Source organism: Aptenodytes patagonicus, chromosome 9, assembly GCF_965638725.1.
Source record: "Aptenodytes patagonicus chromosome 9, bAptPat1.pri.cur, whole genome shotgun sequence".
NCBI lineage: Eukaryota > Metazoa > Chordata > Aves > Sphenisciformes > Spheniscidae > Aptenodytes > Aptenodytes patagonicus.
In genome coordinates this window covers 20,651,208-20,670,875 of record NC_134957.1, presented here as the reverse complement: position 1 = coordinate 20,670,875, position 19,668 = coordinate 20,651,208, and the positions used below count along the sequence as shown (strand labels likewise).

The 19,668-nt window shown below is 43.6% G+C and overlaps 1 protein-coding gene across 2 annotated transcripts; it reads right to left on the bottom strand.

Moving 5' to 3' along the window:
- Positions 1-675: 675 nt before the first annotated feature.
- On the bottom strand, positions 676-15,233 carry NXT2 (nuclear transport factor 2 like export factor 2). Of its 2 annotated transcripts, none has more exons than XM_076347372.1 (4): positions 15,112-15,233; positions 6,094-6,180; positions 4,885-5,029; positions 676-3,952 (listed from the first exon to the last, which is right to left on the bottom strand). In XM_076347372.1, the coding sequence occupies exons 1-4, from the start codon at positions 15,181-15,183 to the stop codon at positions 3,774-3,776; spliced, it is 483 nt and encodes a 160-aa protein (XP_076203487.1). In that variant the 5' UTR covers positions 15,184-15,233; the 3' UTR covers positions 676-3,773. The 2 variants fall into 2 exon arrangements, with proteins under 2 accessions (XP_076203487.1, XP_076203488.1); XM_076347373.1 differs by having other exon boundaries at positions 15,169-15,233.
- Positions 15,234-19,668: the final 4,435 nt, after the last annotated feature.

Genomic DNA, 19,668 nt, shown 5'->3' with positions numbered 1-19,668 from the left:
TATTTGGCATCGTTTCTAGAACATGTTTCTAGAACAGTGTCTGTTTCCACGCAAACGCTGACCTTGCATTAGCATCCTCATCTTTTCATTGCCAGCAACTAGAAGCTGCTATCTACACTGTGTAAGCGTTCATTAGTAATTTGATGTTTTACAGCAAAATAAAGTGAATAAATCACCAGTTATCACACGAACCATTCCTTATTTGAGCATTTCATTTCTTCTTAGCAGAGAAACAGCAGAGGCACAACAATATGTTCTCAGTGAAAATATTTACAGTCCAAGGATCTGGCACAAGTTTTGTTTGACTTCATCCAGGTATTTGTTGGACAGCAGTCTGAACTTCAGTAAATTTTAGAGGGAAACGTCAATTTGAGATTGTTACTCTAGCTAGTTCAACACCGTTTACTGCTTGACAGTGCTTTTGGTGAGGCATTTGCTACAGGGTTATTATTCCAGACACATTTCTTTTACTGCAGCACTGCCAAAGAGCTCACAGCCAGCCTGTTCTGCAGTGCCCCAGCACCACGCTGCAACAATCAGAACACGTAACTCGTACCTAGAACACAAGTAGTAAAGATAAGGAAGCCACAAATTATGTCTTGCACTTTTAATATCATAAGAACAAACTATGAAAGTTTCTAATAATAATAAAAAAAAGCAGAACGTCAGGTAGGTTTTTGTTTTTTATTTTTTTAAAATTAATCTTAAACAATTTCAAAAAGTTACAAAATATATTCAAGTGTGGAAAGTTACTTTACTGATAAAACAGCATTTCTTTATAACGTACTTTTCTCCAATCAGGATAAAGAAGCATATGCAATATCAAAACTCTCAGAACAAATCATTCATACCATCAGAACGAATCACTTTTCTCCCTTCCAAGACACAGCACAAGTATTTTAAGTCAATCTAACTGTAGTATGCCAAAAGAACAAAGCAACATAAAAACAGTGACTGGTAAAGACAATACAGGGAATATACACAAAAGAGAAGATCTATCCAGTCTTGAGTAGCCATAATTTAGTATGTGGAAGTGCTTAGCTCTTCAGCTGGCTTTGTTTCACTGACCGGCGGTACAGGAGTAACTCGGTATCAAACAGCAAAACCTGGTAGCATTAACTCCCGTTTACAGTTTAGAGCATAAACATGTTGACTTTATAGGTGCCCGTTGTAAATTTCAGATATTACAGCAGAATCAGCAACAGGGAACACGAAACCAGCCAGATGGTTTTGTACTGAATGAAATAAAAAGCATTTGTACATTCTCTTCCGCTAATTTCAGCACAGAAGTTTCAACAAGCAGCACAGAGCTGCAGCATCCCTAACTTCTCCAGCCCGTATGGAGGAGATCTGTTGTTTGTGCCATTAACTACTCAGTTGTAAAATCACTGATTTAATCCAATAGCTACATTATCACTTTGTATGCTCCATAAAAATATTTTGTAAACCAGCATTTTCAGTTATAAAGAGCAACAGCTAATCATGGTAGTACGGGATCATCCTAAGTGATCCTCATCGAAGATGATGGAAGTAGGCAGTACACAACTGGCACTTCTCCCTAGGCTGAAGCAATTATTTCCTAATAAATTTCTCTCCAAAAACCCCTGTATGCATACCAAGTCCAATTCCAAGTACGCATCTTACAAAGTAAGAGTTTAAACTGGGTTTGTCCAGCCGGGCCAGTTAGTAAGCTTCCTAAGTAACGTTCCAGGTCGTGGTGGCTTTTTTTGTTTGTTTGGGTTTGTTTGTTTTTTTTTTTTAGTATTAATTGCAGAAGTCAGGTTTCAAAGCAGCCTGCATTGGAATAACACGAAAATAACATTTGACTAAAACATTGCCTCATATATTCTGAATCTCCCAATCTGCCTAGAAAAAGCTTAAAAACTACTATAAAAATTAAAACTTGCATAAAAATATCCAGTAAGCATTTATTCCCAGGACAAGCTTATCAGGTACAGATAGAAGTGTGTCTCTCACATGTTCTATTAAGAACAAACAGTAATGAAAGAGAAGGATCCTTTCATTCACTACATACAGAAATAACAATGTATTTACAGTTTTCAAAAATTCTGGACTTCTTGCATTGTTTTGCAGGAATTCATATTCTTCAGGCTGAAAAATAGTTACACAATAGTTCAGAACACAAACAGCTTCTGAATAGAGACGGGTTACCAACTCCAACTTACTGATGTAAAGACTGGAGTGCCTTAAAAGGAAATAAACCCACCCATTTCACCTAAACATCCCATTATCGGTGGGATTATATCACAAACTACAGATGTTTTAAGATGTTTTACACAAGTTAGATATTGCTCATTGCGATGCAAGTCATAAAAACAAGTGAGCTGCAGCCGTAACCACTTTTGTATTCAGGTTGCTGCTGTCATTGCAACATGTATTAAGATCAGAGTTACAAGTTCCCCTCATGTGTTTTCAGTTACAAGCAAGCGTACTCGCACGCACATAGCTAAATTTTGATTTTTTTTTTTTTTTTTACTCAGCTTAAAATAGAAACGTACCAGTTTGAAACAAGTCTGCTGATATTCAGATTTACTCTTAAGTTCCCAAGTTAAGATGGACATTCTTAACCTGTAGTCTGGAAAACTATTTTAAAGCAGCTGAAAGCTTTAAACTGCAAATTTGAAGCAAGACACACAAAACCCCCCAGAATCAATAACGAAAGGTAATATTTAAAAGTAACATGAGAACTACAGTAAAAACCTGCATGAGAGGAAGATGGTATTTGTGTTCAGAGCTGTTCTTCTAAGTTGAAAATAATCAAAGCACCTGTTCTGAATAACAGTACTGAAGAGAAAAATTGAAGGCTTCACAGTAATACACACTTTCAGTGTCACTTTTTTACTACAATGTTTCCTGAAAAGGCAGTAGGGATTCAAAACCTGCAGACTGAATATGGGAAGAATAGTCCAAACTTCATAGCAACAGAATTAACAGTTAAAGCAAACAGAAATGATGTAACTGACCTATTTCTTACACTGTGAGACTTCAAAAGAAAAATAATCAGTTTGAAGTCCTTCACGTGCATGTGACGAGTTGTTAGCATAGGAGCTCTGAATCATTCCGCATGCCCTACATACAAATCAATGTAAATTAACTACAACCAAAGTCTAAGAAGCTTAAGCCAAAAGGAAACCTGATGAGATTATTTCGTCCTTCCATATCAGAGAAGGCAATGTTAGCTTTCCAACGGATTGAGAGATTACATACTCGGGAGCTATATTTGCTACTTTCACAAACAGTAGAAATCATTGTCAATCCTTCCTAGCCTCTTACAACCAAGAGTAGGTAGCTTTGAGAATTCTCTCTACATGCCACAAGCATCTTCTTCAAAAGAGGGAAGAAGCTACTGTAAAAACAGATCCTTTCAAGTTGAAAAAATTACACGTTTGGTCAGAATTGTACATTAAGAGGATTTTGTGTTCAAACAGTAGCAGAGTTCATTCAGCATTACATACAAGAAGTCTGGAAGTGGCAGCATAGCTGCATGTAAGGCATTTTAGGAATGATTCCTACACAGCTCACTGCCTTCAGCATTTTATTACGTTCAACTAACATGAGCAACCTCTCACATTTTAAGATTGTTTACTACTAAACCCACGGTCACCAGGATCCACCCTGAATCATCTGTAGACCTCCCATAATGACACATGCAACACGAGGAGCGAGCATTTCCCATGCGGCGAGAACGGCTGTCTGTACAGCTAACTTCAACATGTCGAATGAGAGAGGTCACGTCCCGCAGCCAGCCCTCACTAACTGGCCCAGTCCTGAAAGCGGAAACAGTCACTGGCGATCTTCCACACTGTGTTGGTAGGTGTGGCTTGTGCTGTCAGCAGGAAGTTCTGATTGAAGTAGCGCTGCTTGTCGCCATCAAATTTTACTGTCCCACTTGTCACCACGAGGACTGTCGTCTGGCCTTGAGTAGCTTGCTCTTCACAAGGAGAAACAGTATAAAGAAAACAACTCAACCAAAGACTAACAGGTAAAGAAGTAGGAAATGTACATAGAAATTTCATTCCATTCTGGTTATACTAGTTACAGGCTAACAATTGGTTACACATTCAGGAAAAGTACAGTTTTGTTGCATCATTTCTATACAGACAATGGTGTATTCGCTCGCCAACACTGCTTTTTAAATGGCTTTTCTGTTTTCATCTCATGTTCATTTTAGAGCACTGTAACAAAGACCTGAGTTTTTGCTTAGAACAAGCTCTCATTATTTGAGATATACGCATACATATATACATCTATTTATATTTAGCAAGTTGCATACACTTTTTCCGCCGCTATTAGAGACTATAGCTTTTTCACAGCAGAGCAAAGCAAGCGTGCTTGACCACAGGCTTTTTCCTTACTTATATTCCCAAAATATCCATTAGAAGTAATTTATTAACTTCTCCATTATGTAAGCCTTTCTTTAGCAGTTGTTAATCAGAAATCTAAAAGAACTTAACATCTATTCTAGATGTAAAGAAATCAAAGTACATACAGGTTAATGATTTGTTCCACATTATACTGCAGGTCAGTATCAGAGGCTACAGCAGAGGTCTCTTGACTCTTAGACATCATCAAGGACAACATAACCTGATAAGCCAGACTTTTTCAGTACATGAAAATACATCACATCTGAATATGATCTTAACAAAAAAGTCCTTAAAATATTTTCCCAGACATGAGAAAAAGAGCGGAGTTGCTGCATCTCTTGATTTGTGCTTTATTTATGCACAACTTGGCATTTCAACCCTCAGTATTTTCTCCAAGCTTGTTCCAAAAGAATTATTAAGCACTATTATAATTGCAGTTCACTTTCAACAGTTATAAAAAGACTGAAAAATAAATAAGTAAATTGTAATACAACCTTACCGTGAACAGGCTGGCAGTCCAACACATTAACCTGGAATTCACTAGATGGCAACATTTCAAAAAATTTATTCAGTTCTTCTTGCCCGGACACTGCATTACCATTCCAAACTAACGTTGCTTTGTCCAAATAAAGTCTTGTTAAAGCCTGAAAAAAGATATTTGGGGAAAATGTGTAAACACATACAATGGACAACATAGAAGACAATATTCTTTGAATGCTTATGTTGTGAATTATTGATTTCTTCTGTTACTTTGATAGATAAAATGCCCTCCTGAAATATTAGCTCCTTTTAACAATTAGTGCTCCTGACCAAGAATTAAAACAAACTGAAACATATTCTGCTTTATAAGTTGCATAGAGACTCGTATGTCTCCAAATTTAAATACTGACAAGATTCCTTTAACAAAGCTCGTGATAGAACTGAACTAGTTGCTAACAAAAGGACAGCGCTACCTTTCCAGAATAAGTTTATCACTGGGGTTTTTTTTGGAGGGTGTGTGTGCACGCAACACAGATTATGTCAGGAAACTATAATTTCAGGTAAAAAAAAAAAGTGAACACTAACAGTGGAAACTTTAAAAAAGACAGTTATCTGCAGCAGACCAGAACTTCCCAAATGTTTCATAAGCTGTAACAGTTGAGTAACTGCCTAACTCTCCTTCAAGCTGTTGATACGTCTCTGCCCAACCTACTTCTGTGCAAAGTGACTATGAAGTTAACATGCAACTGCTGGTATTTTCACATAATCTAGAAGTTATTAATTTACAATAACAATACATTTAAAATTAAAAAAAAACAGTCTCCGCAGCTCTCTTTTGGTGCAAATATCTGTTACATGATACCACATCGATGTGGTCCATGAAGACTTTCAGAGCCAGATAGAGCTGTTTCCACTTTATCCTCAGGCACTCCTGAAGACTCCCAGAAACAGAAGTGATAACTGCTAATAAAAGAAGTTTGGAAAAAAATAAGCTAAATTCTGACCTCAGAGACAAATAAGCAAGTTTTATCCGCCTGTACGGACCAAACCCTGTACCTGTAAAACATAGTTGGATACAAACTGAACTATTACCATGAAGAAGTCTAAGGCACTTCCTGGCCAATACAATATATGGGAACCAACTTTCAGGTGCTTTCAAGTGTAATGCTAGTTAGAAAAGCAAGCAAAAACCACACAAGACAGTTCTAGCATCAAAATATCTACATACCCTTCTTCTTTTATCCATTGTCTCATAATAAATGTTGACAAATTCATCCGCAGCTCTACAAGCTTGATCCACGTAGGTTTTGAAATCCTGGAGAGAAGAAATCATACCAAATTACTTAAGTTCGGCAATTTGATGCAACCTAGTCATCTACGCAATTTCTCCAGCAAGTCACTTTGGTTGGTCTTTTCCATCCTCACTGAAAGATAATGTCAAATAATGTTGAAATTGATTCCAAACTCCTTTCCTACTTGCAGGAGGTACCAGCTTTTAGCAAGGTGACATTTTTAGGATTAATTTTGAATGCTGATATATTTATTGTATTTAAACTGTAAATATTTACATTGAAAAATGGGCTACAGGTGGCTGCAAGTGGTGTGAACATGCAAGCATTCAGTGAAAATATTCGTTGCTGTGATGGCTGTTCTGAAATAAAGTTAAGAAACAAGATTTATTCAACGTATTTCTGAAAATTAGCAAGACCCCCATGACACTGCCACCATAGTCTCATTTTTTAAAACACCTTTATATATACATATATAAAATGTAATAATATATATAATTGGATTGGGGGGGGGGGGGAGAGAGAGAGAATACACACACACGCTAGATGTATTCCAGTATCAATCACTCCAGTGCTATATCCACAGGTAAAAACCAAACACCACTTCTCACATCTCATTATTTTCCTTTCATCTCTCTACCTTTATTCATCCAAAGGTAACAGCCTTTGTTGTCACATCACTGCACTGTGACCTCATTCAGTTATTTGTTCAGTTTGTGTAGCTGTTTGGCCCTTGATCTCTTACAGACCCTGAACTGTGACATTCTGGAAAGCAGTGATTCTGAATTTCCTGTCCATACATCCATAAAACTGCATTTGGTTCTGTTACGATATTTTGTTTAAAATATTATCTTTTATCATTATGCTATTTCAGCATTATATTATCAGTATTTGCAACTCAATCAGTACTGCACAATTTAAATTACTTACATTTTCTTGGTAGTCTTTGATGAACATACACCAGTACTACCACGAATTCCTCCAGTATTACCACAAGAAACACTTCTATTCAGAGAAACCTCCGTACTACAAAATACTTACTAGTCTATCAAATAATCCCTGCTTACTCCACAAAACCAAATACTCTCATGTTACTACATGCTATTTGTCGTGGTTTAACCTCGGTCGGCAACTAAGCACCACACAGCCGCTCGCTCACTCCCCCCCGCCCCGGTGGGATGGGGGAGAGAATTGGAAGAGCACAAGTGAGAAAAACTTGTGGGTTCAGATAAAAACAGTTTAATAATTGAAATAAAATGATAATAATAATAATATAATATAATAATAATAATACACAAAGCGAGTGATGCACAGTACAATTGCTCACCACCCGCCGACCGATGCCCAGCCAGTCCCCGAGCAGCGGCCCCCCCGGCCAGCTTTCCCCAGTTTATGTACTGAGCATGACGTCCCATGGTATGGAATGTCCCTTTGGCCAGTTTGGCTGTGCCCCCTCCCAGCTTCTCGTGCACCTCCAGCCTTCTCAGTCGGTAGAGCACGGAGAACTAAAAAGTCCTTGGCTAGTGTAAGCACTACCTAGCAACAACTAAAACATCGGTGTGTTATCAACTTTGTTCTCATCCTAAATCCAAAACTCAGCACTGTACCAGCTACTAGGAAGGAAATTAACTCTATCCCTGCTGAAACCAGGACAATATCCACCCCTTATTCTATACCATCTGCGTCATGCTCAAGTCTCATATTTTCCAGTACATTTTCATGAATCACTACCCCCTTTTTTTCAATATATATACACACACACACAGAGATATCACTCAGTCTGTGGGCCATCCCTCTAAAACGTTCAGTGAGTTCATTTAGTCCATGACTTCGGGCTCCATCTGTCATAATAATCTTTCAGGGCAGGAAAAATGGAGATGGTATGTGGTGTTGGATTGTTTCATGTTGAAGTCAGTTCTGGTACCATCATCACTGTGCTTTGCTTGGTTTCACTGAAGTTATTCTTCATTAGTCTGGGTGATTCTTATTGTAATAACATTAGTATGGCATATAATACTATTAGTATTATTAGTATATCTGTGTATTATTAGTATAACTATTATAACTATAACTAGTACTTAACATCACATAATTCAGATCATTGGCTATTCTCACCCAAAATCAAATCCCCTTGAGGTACACATCGGACTTCCCCATCCTTCCGCATTATCCACCAAGTGCACCCAGGTCCTTGAGCAAAAGCAATCCCACGGATGGGTTTGCCTTTGCCCGAGGCAGGAATAACCCAGACTGTTTTCCCCAGCATATTTTTTATGTGCACTACAGGGACTTTATTCCCATCTACAGTACGTAAAAGTTCTGACTGGGCAGGGCCTGCTCGATTGGCAGATCCCCTGGTGTTGACTAACCAGGTGGCCTTTGCTAAATGCGTATCCCAATGTTTGAATGTCCCGCCACCCATTGCTCTCAGTGTAGTCTTTAACAGTCCATTGTATCGTTCAGTTTTCCCGGAGGCTGGTGCATGACAGGGGATGTGATACACCCACTCAGTGCCGTGCTCTTTGGCCCAGGTGTCTATGAGGTTGTTTCGGAAATGAGTCCTGTTGTCTGACTCAATTCTTTCTGGGGTGCCATGTCGCCATAGGACTTGCTTTTCAAGGCCCAGGATAGCGTTCCGGGCAGTGGCATGGGGCACGGGATATGTTTCCAGCCATCTGGTGGTTGCCTCCACCATTGTAAGCACGTGGCGCTTGCCTTGGCGGGTTTGTGGGAGTGTGATATAATCGATCTGCCAGGCCTCCCCATATTTATATTTCAGCCATCGTCCTCCATACCAAAGAGGCTTTAACCGCTTGGCTTGCTTGATTGCAGCGCATGTTTTGCGTTCATGGATAATCTGCGCAATAGTGTCCATGGTCAAGTCCACCCCTCGATCACGAGCCCATCTGTATGTTGCATCTCTTCCTTGGTGACCTGAGGTGTCATGGGCCCACCGAGCTAGAAATAATTCACCCTTATGTTGCCAGTCCAGATCCACCTGAGCCAATTCAATCTTAGCAGCCTGATCCACCCGCTGGTTGTTTTGATGTTCTTCAGTGGCCCGACTCTTGGGTACGTGAGCATCTACGTGACGGACTTTTACAAGCAGGTTCTCCACCCGGGCAGCAATATCTTGCCACAATGCGGCAGCCCAGATGGGTTTGCCTCTGCGCTGCCAGTTGCTCCGCTTCCATTGCTGCAACCACCCCCACAGGGCATTTGCCACCATCCATGAGTCAGTATAGAGATAGAGCACTGGCCACTTTTCTCGGTCAGCAATGTCTAAAGCCAGCTGGATGGCCTTTACTTCTGCAAATGGGCTCGATTCACCTTCTCCTTCAGTAGTTTCTACAACTTGTTGCATAGGACTCCATACAGCAGCTTTCCACCTCCGATGCTTTCCCACAATACGACAGGACCCATCAGTGAAGAGGGCATATTGCTTCTCATTTTCTGGTAGTTCATTATACATTGGGGCCTCCTCAGCATGCGTCACCTCTTCCTCTGGCGATATTCTGAAATCTTTGCCCTCTGGCCAATCCGTGATCACTTCCAGGATTCCTGGGCGACTGGGGTTTCCTATTCGAGCCCATTGTGTGATCAGTGCGACCCACTTACTCCATGTAGCATCAGTTGCATGATGTGTACAGGGGACCCTCCCTCTGAACATCCAGCCTAGCACCGGCAGTCGGGGTGCCAGGAGGAGCTGTGCTTCAGTGCCAATCACTTCCGAAGCAGCTCAAACCCCTTCATATGCTGCCAATATCTCTTTTTCAGTTGGAGTATAGTGGGCCTCGGATCCTCTGTATCCCCGACTCCAAAACCCTAGGGGTCGACCTCGAGTCTCCCCTGGTGCTTTCTGCCAGAGGCTCCAGGTAGGGCCGTTCTCCCCGGCTGCGGTGTAGAGCACATTTTTTACATCTTGTCCTGCCCGGACTGGCCCCAGGGCTACTGCATGAACTATCTCCCGTTTAATTTGTTCAAAAGCTTGTCGTTGCTCAGGGCCCCATTTGAAATCGTTCTTCTTTCGGGTCACTTGATAGAGAGGGCTTGCAATCAGACTGTAATTTGGAATATGCATTCTCCAAAAACCCACGACGCCTAAGAAAGCTTGTGTTTTCTTTTTGCTAGTTGGTGGAGACATGGCTGTTATTTTATTGATCACATCCATTGGGATCTGACGACGTCCATCTTGCCATTTTATTCCTTAAAACTAGATCTCCTGTGCAGGTCCCTTGACCTTACTTTGTTTTATGGCAAAACAGGCCTTCAGCAGGATTTGGACTATTTCCTTCCCTTTCTCAAAAACTTCTCCTGCTGTGTTGCCCCACACGATGATATCATCAATGCATTGCAGGTGTTCTGGAGCTCCACCCTGTCCCAGGGCAGTCTGGATCAGTCCATGGCAAACGGTGGGGCTGTGTTTCCACCCCTGGGGCAGTCGGTTCCAAGTGTACTAGAAGCCCCTCCAAGTGAAAGCAAATTGTGGCCTGCACTCCACTGCCAAAGGGATTGAGAAGAACGCGTTAGCAATATCAATTGTGGCAAACCACTTGGCTGCCTTTGACTCCAATTCGTATTGAAGTTCTAGCATGTCTGGCACAGCAGCACTCAGTGGTGGTGTGACTTCGTTCAGGCCACGATAGTCTACTGTTAGTCTCCACTCTCCATTAGACTTCCGCACTGGCCATATGGGACTGTTAAAGGGTGAGTGAGTCTTGCTGATCACTCCTTGGCTCTCCAGTCGACGAATGAGCTCATGAATGGGAATCAAGGAGTCTCGGTTGGTGCAATATTGCCGCCAGTGCACTGTGGTGGTAGCGATTGGCACCTGTTGGTCTTCAACCTTCAGCAACCCCACAACAGAGGGGTCCTCCGAGAGACCAGGCAAGGTGGACAGCTGTTTAATTTCCTCCGTCTCCAAGGCAGCTATACCAAAAGCCCACCGGTACCCTTTTGGGTCCTTGAAATACCCTCTCCTGAGGTAGTCGATGCCAAGGATGCACAGAGCCTCTGGGCCAGTCACAATGGGGTGCTTCTGCCACCCATTCCCAGTTAGACTCACTTCGGCTTCCAATACAGTTAGCTGTTGGGATCCCCCCGTCACCCCAGAAATACAGATGGGTTCTGCCCCTATATAGCTTGATGGCATTAGGGTACACTGTGCACCGGTGTCTACTAGAGCCTTATACTTCTGTGGGTCTGATGTGCCAGGCCACCGAATCCACACAGTCCGGTAAACCCGGTTGTCCCTTTCCTCCCCCTGGCTGGAGGCAGGGCCCCTCTAATCCTCATCACAGTACTCATTTCTCACTTCTTGTACATACGAGTCAGAAGTTTCTTCATTAAGATCAGGAGTAAGATCAGCCCTTCTACTTTGTCTGGGGAACTGCCCGCTGGAAACTGGAGCAGCAATTTTCCTGGAAGAACCTCTTTCTGTGATTGTTTTCCCTTGCAATTCGCGTACCCGTGCCCCTAGGGCTGCAGTAGGTTTCCCATCCCACTTCCTCATGTCCTCTCCGTGGTCACGCAGGTAAAACCATAGGGTGCCCCGTGGTGTGTACCCTTTATATTCTCTCTCTTGAGCAAAAGAACGCTGACTCCTAATAGCCGAGATACTGGTCCGTACAGGTGAGGAGTAGGACCTATCCTCTCTGAGTTGCTGGATCTCCCGGGACAGTTTTTCCACAGCCGAGACGAGGGAGGAAGAGAGACTTTCCTCATATTCCCGGAGTTGACTAGCCAATTCATCCACTGTTTGTCCCTCTCCATCTTTCCAGGTCATCACTGCCAATGAATTGGCATATGACGATGGTGAACTCCTTATAAACTTCCGCCACATGGGTCGTGTGCACTTGACTTCATCTGGATCTTTGGATAGTTGTTCATTGTTCAGGTCATCATAAATCACCTCCAGCACAGCTAATTCTCTCAGAAACTGGATACCCTTCTCCATGGTGGCCCACTTGCTTGGGCGACATATGACATCTTCCTTAAAGGGATACCTTTCCTTCACGCTTGACAAGAGTCGCCTCCAAAGGCTGAGGACTTGTGTCCCTTTTCCAATCGCTTTGTCAATGCCCCCTTCCCTAGAAAGGGATCCCAGCTGCTTGGCTTCCCTACCCTCTAATTCCAGGCTACTGGCTCCATTATCCCAGCATCGGAGCAGCCAGGTGACAATATGCTCACCCGGACGACGGCTGAAATCTTTTCGTATGTCTCGCAGCTCACTCAGGGATAGAGATCAGGTGGTCACTGCCTCGTTTATGAGTTCTTCCTCTTCTTCCTCCCCGATCGGCGGCCGGCTCTCCTCCTGCTGTTCTCGTGATGGCTCTTCTCCAGGGTCATCTGTCTCGTACACTTCTTCCTCCAGCCCCCTTTTAGAAGAAGCTTCTTCCTCCCTTACTAAATGAGCCGACTTCCGCTTCCAAAATTTCTTCTTGTGTACAGGGGCGACTGATACCGGCACAGGCTGGTTCTTTGGTTCAGCCACAGGGCCTGTCGCCAGGGTCGGAGTGGCCGCAGGGCGTGTTGCCTGGGTCTGAGTGGCCGCAGGGCCTGTCGTTTTACCGTCAGATCCAGAGACCTTCTCTTCCCTTTGAGGGTACTGAATGGTGTTGAACAGGGCTCGGCAGGCATGGGCCAGGCCCCAGCATGTTGCAATGATCTGCATCTCTCTGGAGTTGCCAGGGTGACAGCATACTTTTTCCAAATATTCTGCTAACTTTTCAGGATTCTGCACTTGCTCAGGGGTGAAGTTCCAAAACACTGGGGGTGCCCATTGGCCTAGGTACTTGCCCATCTTGTCCCACACACCCTGCCACTCATAACTATTCAGCCTTGGGGCAGATCTCTGGATGATATTCTTAAATTGCTTACCAACTTTAGACAAAACCGAAACAATATTCCCAAGAAGTACCAATAGAAGTATCTTAACTACCCAAGGATGTTCAAAATACTGAAAAGTTACTGGAATGAAGGAGGAAACATCATAGAAGAAGGTAGTGACACTGCCATTCTGTATTTCCTCTGTAAAAAAACTCTCAGAAGTCACTGTAATTGCTAGTTGTCTCCACGAAATGGTCTCCGTGGTACCGTAACGGCTTCATTGCGAAACTTACATACCACACTAACGTCAAGGTCAATGTTCTAAAAACAAACCTCACAAGCGAGACATCACTATTCACTGCAGACCACAGCAAACTGCAAAACCCAACACCAATCTTTAACATATACAGCAAAAAAAAGAGCATGATGCAGATTATACAAATCAATATCGAGAACAGAGAAACCAACGTTGTGACCCACAACTATTAACAAATATAAGTTCCTTAATACACTCCGGTTAATCTGTTATTATCCCAAACCCTTCGTGCCCCACGTTGGGCGCCAAAAAGGACTGTCGTGGTTTAACCTCAGTCAGCAACTAAGCACCACACAGCCGCTCACTCACTCCCCGTGCCCCCCGTGGGATGGGGGAGAGAATTGGAAGAGCACAAGTAAGAAAAACTCGTGGGTTGAGATAAAAACAGTTTAATAATTGAAATAAAATGATAATAATAATAATACACAAAGCAAGTGATGCACAGTACAATTGCTCACCACCCGCCGACCGATGCCCAGCCAGTCCCCGAGCAGCGGCCCCCCCGGCCAGCTTTCCCCAGTTTATGTACTGAGCATGACGTCCCATGGTATGGAATGTCCCTTTGGCCAGTTTGGCTGTGCCCCCTCCCAGCTTCTTCTGCACCTCCAGCCTTCTCAGTCGGTAGAGCATGGGAAACTAAGAAGTCCTTGGCTAGTGTAAGCATTACCTAGCAACAACTAAAACATCGGTGTTATCAACTTTGTTCTCATCCTAAATCCAAAACACAGCACTGTACCAGCTACTAGGAAGGAAACTAACTCTATCCCTGCTGAAACCAGGACACTATTCTTTTGATCTCCCTCTGTAAGGACACGAGCCTGCTCTTCACCTTCCTATCTTCTCCAGCAATTTCTGAACCCACAGGCCAATTCCAAACAAATACAACAAAGTAGTCTTAAAGACGCTGTATTCCAGCAAGTGCCGAGAGAAAATCTTTGGCACCGGGAGACAAAGAGTATTAGACCTCCCACTAAGGGAACAGTGATCATAACTCAGCCTGTTATGTTATTTAGAGTAGATGGCTGTTACCTCTCGATCAGCACACACTTGCACACACGCTTTCTAACCAGCAGCCAAACATATTGCCATTTAGCTGCCAAACAGACAGGACGGGTGTGAGGGAGAGCGTTAGAGAAACACCAGGAGACTGGAATGAGCTGTTAGGGTACCTGCAATGCAAGTCAAACGGGAAATAAGCTTTGTTAGTTTTGATACCCCAGACAAGTTCTTTATAACCATAGCCCGGAATACGTTTTTAAATTCTGAGAACAGTTTAGGTCGGAAGAAGCTTCTGAAGGTCACCTGGTCCAAATCCCTGCTCAAAGCAGAGCCAACTTCAAAGCGTGATCTAACTCAGAGTTAGATCTGACTGCTCAGGATCCCACCTCCAGTCACGTTTTGAGCACTTCTGAGGATGGAGATTTCAGTTTCTTCGGGCTCCTCTTCCAATGTCTAACCGCCTCACTCGGGAATCTTTCTTCCCAGTGTTTAACGGGAAAGCCATAATTAAAAAACCCAGCCAACCAACCCACCCACCCCCCTCGAAGACCCTGACGACAATTCCCAGAAGTTAGCCAGTCTCCACGGCCCCTGCAGCTGGGCTGTGCAAAACGCGGTGGTTCATCACACAAACCACCGCCTGGCCCGAGGCCTCCCTACAAGGATGCCGCGGGCGCTGGAAGCGAAGGTGGAACGGCCGCGGGGGAGGAACCCGCCGAAGACATGCGGAAACCAGCTCCGCCCCGGGAGCAGCCGGGGACCCGTCGGAAGGAGCCAGGCACACACCCCTGCATTGAGGGGCTTCCCTCCCTACCTGCTCCCATCCGTCACCGGAGCCGGGACGCGCCGCGTTCGCGGGGCGCGGACTCACCACAGAGGCGGCCATGGGGAGGGGAGGCGAGGCGGGCGAGCAGCGGGGCAGGCGGCGGGAGGGCGCCGGATGTGCGTCCGCGCTCGGGTCCGCCGCTTCCGGCCGCACGCGTCGCCCCGCGAAAAGCCTTCCGCCGCGCCGCCCGCGGCGGGCAGCCCCGCCGGCCGGAACGAGCCTCAGCAAGCGCTTTGAATCGGTTCGAGGTTGGACGCAAAACCAGCGTTCGGTCGCTGGAGTTTCCTGTCTGAGAACGGGCAGCGCTCGGGCAAGGAAAGAGGAACCAAAGCTGCCGGTTGCGTACAGCGCGGCCGGTGCCCCCCCGTCCGCAGGGGGTCTGGCGGGGGGACACGGGGGGGGGGGGGGGCGCGGCACCGTCCGCACCCGTCCGGTTGGAAAGGGCCTGCAGAGGAGGGCGAGGGAACGGCCTCTCTTCCCCCTGCTTCTCGGACAGCAGTCGTTCGGTCGCTGTGAGGGTCTGGCAGCGGCTCAGGCGCAGGCCAGCCTGGAGCACAACAGGGCTGAAATGGCTCTGCTGCGGCAGCCGGTCGTGATTAACGCGGTGATCTCCTTCCTGCTTTTTGTAAGGGTAATGTTGGCGTCGTGAAGCAGCGCTGTCCTTCTCCGGGGAGACGTACAAGGACATCCGATGGCCTCCCTGCAGTGCCTTCCAGCTGTATGAAATTATCAATATTTTTATGAATTAAAAACGGTGAGTTTGGGTACTTGAACATCATCCAGAGCTGTGAAAACATTCAAGAAGTCCTACGTGCTTTGCTACAAGTGGTTAGTGGTATTTAAGTGATCTGTATGTTAATCCGTGAATGCAAACAAGGATAAAGATGCGGGTGTGGGTCTCTTCTCCCAAGTATCAAGTGATAGGACGAGAGGAAATGGCCTCAAGTTGCGCCAGGGGAGGTTTAGATTGGACACGAGGAAAAATTTCTTTACTGAAAGAGTGGTTAAACATTGGAACAGGCTGCCCAGGGAAGCGGTGGAGTCACCATCCCTGGAGGTATTTAAAAGACGAGTAGATGAGGCACTTAGGGACATGGTTTAGTGCGTGGTGGTGTTGGGTCGACAGTTGGACTCAGTGATCTTAGAGGTCTTTTCCAACCTCAATGATTCTATGATTCTACACACCCTGGCCGATAACCGAAGCGGAAAATCACACGTTAGTCACTCACTTGATAGCACAAGTGCAACTTGCTATCAGAGAGAACATAGTCGTAGGTACCGTGCACTCTGTCTGGAAGACCATGGATGTAAAAACAGGCCAGTGCATAAGCACCGTGCCCCTGATTTTACATACATTTTAGACCTCTCTGTGCTTTTCCTACATGCACCTTTTCTCCCCGTGGCTGCCGTCACTCACGGCAGAGACTTCCCGAGGTCCCTGGCTGCTGTGCCGGCAGGGCAGGATGCGGCCAGGCCCGCGCTCCCACCGTGGGGAGGGAGCCGGGCAAGTGCATGAAGGAAGCTTGCGCTGTTTTCCTGGAACGAGCTGAGTCGTAAGGCTGGCTAGTTACATCTTCATCATGCAGTGAATAATAGGAAAAGACCTGACGAGACTCAAGAGGTCTGCAGTTAATTACTAAAGATAATGTGGAGCTGACTGGGAAGAAATCATATACTGAAGGGGATAAACACTCTGGGAATGGAAAGGTGCATCTGTGACGGGGCTGCTGGGAGAGGATTGAGTTTGGGTCAGGGCATCTGAGGCTGTGCCCTTTAGTATATTGGATCACATCCAGCGCTGTCAGCTGCATGCTAATTTGTCATTGCTGTGTAGGAGTTGTATCGCTATGAAATAGCATATCCTGCTGAATTAACAACTGCTCAGCGAACACGGCTTAATACAGAAGTTCAAACATCCTCCCCTTTGAAATCTCAAGTGTCACTACATCACCATGTTATCTATTTGCCTCAAATTAATAAAAGTACTTCATAAAACCTCTCTCATGTAAAGAAGAGCGGTCATCAATTTCCAAATAAAAAAGCAAGGCACTGAAATTATGTATGCTTTGTTCAAGGTCACAAAGGGAGACAATTGCAGAACTGAAAACTGCAATTCTAATCTTTTACCATCATCATATAAACATCTTTACTCCATTCTGAGATATATCAGTGTAAGATTAAAAAAGAATCACTCCCATCTGATACATCCATTATCTATTTCATGTTTATTTTCATCATACTGATGACAATGTGTCTAAAAAGGTAGTGTCATGTTCCTTTTCTCTAAATCGGATTTGTAGGAAATGACCACTGGAAATCCTAGTGGACTGAAGGAATTACATCTGTGTTATCACAGAGACTGAACAACCTGGACAAAACAATAGGAGTGCGATAAGTATCTGTAAAAGCATTACCTCTTCATTTACTCACGTGCATCTGTGAAACCTGGAAGAGTAACAGGCTTTAGCACAAGCCTTGTGGCTGGTAGATTGTGCAAAGTTCTTTTTATCTTTCAAAGACCTTAAAATAGGGATCTGAAGAAAAAATCTTTTGAACTCTCATTTTTCAATGGCTGCTCCAACAAAAGAAGTAATGTATAGAGAATAAATTCAGAAATAGTAGAAACTGAAGTAGCTAATTAGTTCACAAGCCTTCTTTCTGTCAGGTCAGGATTTTTCTCTACAGATTATACTTTTTTCATTCAGAAATACTTGGCACAGTGGGATCATTACAGTTTCTTCAGCAATAGTTAATCAGAAGAACGCTTCTCCAGCAGGATTCAGTGCAGACTCTCCACTGGAAATTAGGAAAGTAGGTAATTTGAAGATTCTCTATGCCTATTGCCTGCCTGCCTTAGCACCAGTCGGTATTCAGTGACGTAACATGTTAAATGGAAGGTGAATTGAAAACATTGAAATTCATTCTCAGTTACTTCTGAAGATGACACAAAATTTTGGATATCATTTTAGGGTAGTAACTTCCTGTTGGGATCAGCTAATTGGGGAAAACAACAAGAAGAAGAATTCTTCCTTAACACCAAGCAGTATGCAAGACCTAGTGCAAAATATTCCTGTGAAAGAGGCACTCAGTGGCTCACAACAGTGGCCAAAATGTATTCGGGTCTCAACTGCTTGCAAAAACAGAAATTAAGAAAAAAGAAAACCACCACCCCAGTATTTAATTAAAAAAATAAGAGCAGCAAGAAATGTAAAATATTTGCAGGTGGTGTGGAAACTGCTTAAAGACATTAGAAATATGGGATACTCGGAACAAATGCATGCCACTTAGCAGACATGCTTTACAAAAGACCAAAAAAGTCCAGAATGCTTAATAACAGGCCAATGTAGAGAATTAGAAGTACAGGGACTTCCTCCAAAAAATGAAGTTGTTTCCAAATGGAGAAAAAAAACCACCCCATAAAGTTTGGCTAGTAAGATTTTAAAAGGAAGTAAGGCAAATCGTTCTGAGAAACATTTTACTAAGGCAGAAACACTATGAATGAAATCCTTTTTCAAACACATCAAAAGCAAGAAATCTTGCCAGAAAATCTGTAAGGCCAACAGGTGATCAGTATGCAGCAAAAGAAGACAAGGCTGTAGTAGAAAGCTAAACAAACTCTTCATGTCTTTGATCACCGTGAAGGAGTTTATGAAGTGTCTTATGTTAGAGCCTTTCTTAAAAGGGAATGAAATGGAGGAGCTGTCGTGAAGTGGAATGTCAGTACAAAAGGTGTTAGAACAAATCCATCAAACAAGTAGTGACAAGTTATATGCCAGGTTATGTGCTCCTAAAGGACATACTAACCATGGTATGTCATCTGTAACTTACAATAGGATCTGTCCTCCAGGAACGGAAGGTGGCAAATTTGAGGCCAACTTTCTAAAAAAGCTCCAAGATGGACCTGTAAATCTGATGTCTGTCCTACGCAAATTGGTAGAAATTACACTAAAGAACAGAATTGGTAGGTTCCTGGGTAAACACGACACATTAGGGTAGACTCAACATAGTTCTTTAAGAAGAAGTTATTCTTTACAAATTCATTAGTTCTTCAAAAGAGAGAAGAATCGTGGAGGTAAAGAGCCTTGCTAGTGAACAATTCTTCTTCCACTAAGCGATTTCCTTAAAATTTCAGATTTCGCTAATCCATGATTCTAGAATTATCATACTTGGAAGCAGTTAAGTAGTTTTTATATGAAACAGTTTATTTAAATGTACAACTCCAGGTACCATTCCAAATGACGTTGGGGAGATAATAAGACTCTCTGCTTACCTTGTCTCACTTCTTTACCCAACCTAGCTAGGAATCTTTGCAGCATTTTACTGGCATTTTTGCTGATTGAGCAAAATTAGACTTCCAGAACACTGACCTACATCTGACTCCCTGAAAATACATTTTCTTTACTTAGAAAGTATCATTTGCAGAGGAAACGAAGGAGTCTGTCCGAAACATATCAAAGATTTTCTGCAAGACTCCTCCTTCAATTGCTTTCCCTTCAGCAAGCCTTTAATTTGGGTGTTTAAGTCTTAAGAGTAGCATGAGCAGAC

Bases quoted from the DNA above. Each gene is read 5' to 3' on its own strand.
- NXT2 (XM_076347372.1), bottom strand. From the start codon at position 15,183: ATGGCCGCCTCTGTGGTGAGTCCGCGCCCCGCGAACGCGGCGCGTCCC. The intron at 6,181-15,111 runs GTAGGGAGGGAA...TCTTCTCTCCAG, and splicing joins CCGGTGACGGATGGGAGCAG to GATTTCAAAACCTACGTGGA. The intron at 5,030-6,093 runs GTATGTAGATAT...ATCTTTTTTCAG, and splicing joins CAATGGATAAAAGAAGAAGG to GCTTTAACAAGACTTTATTT.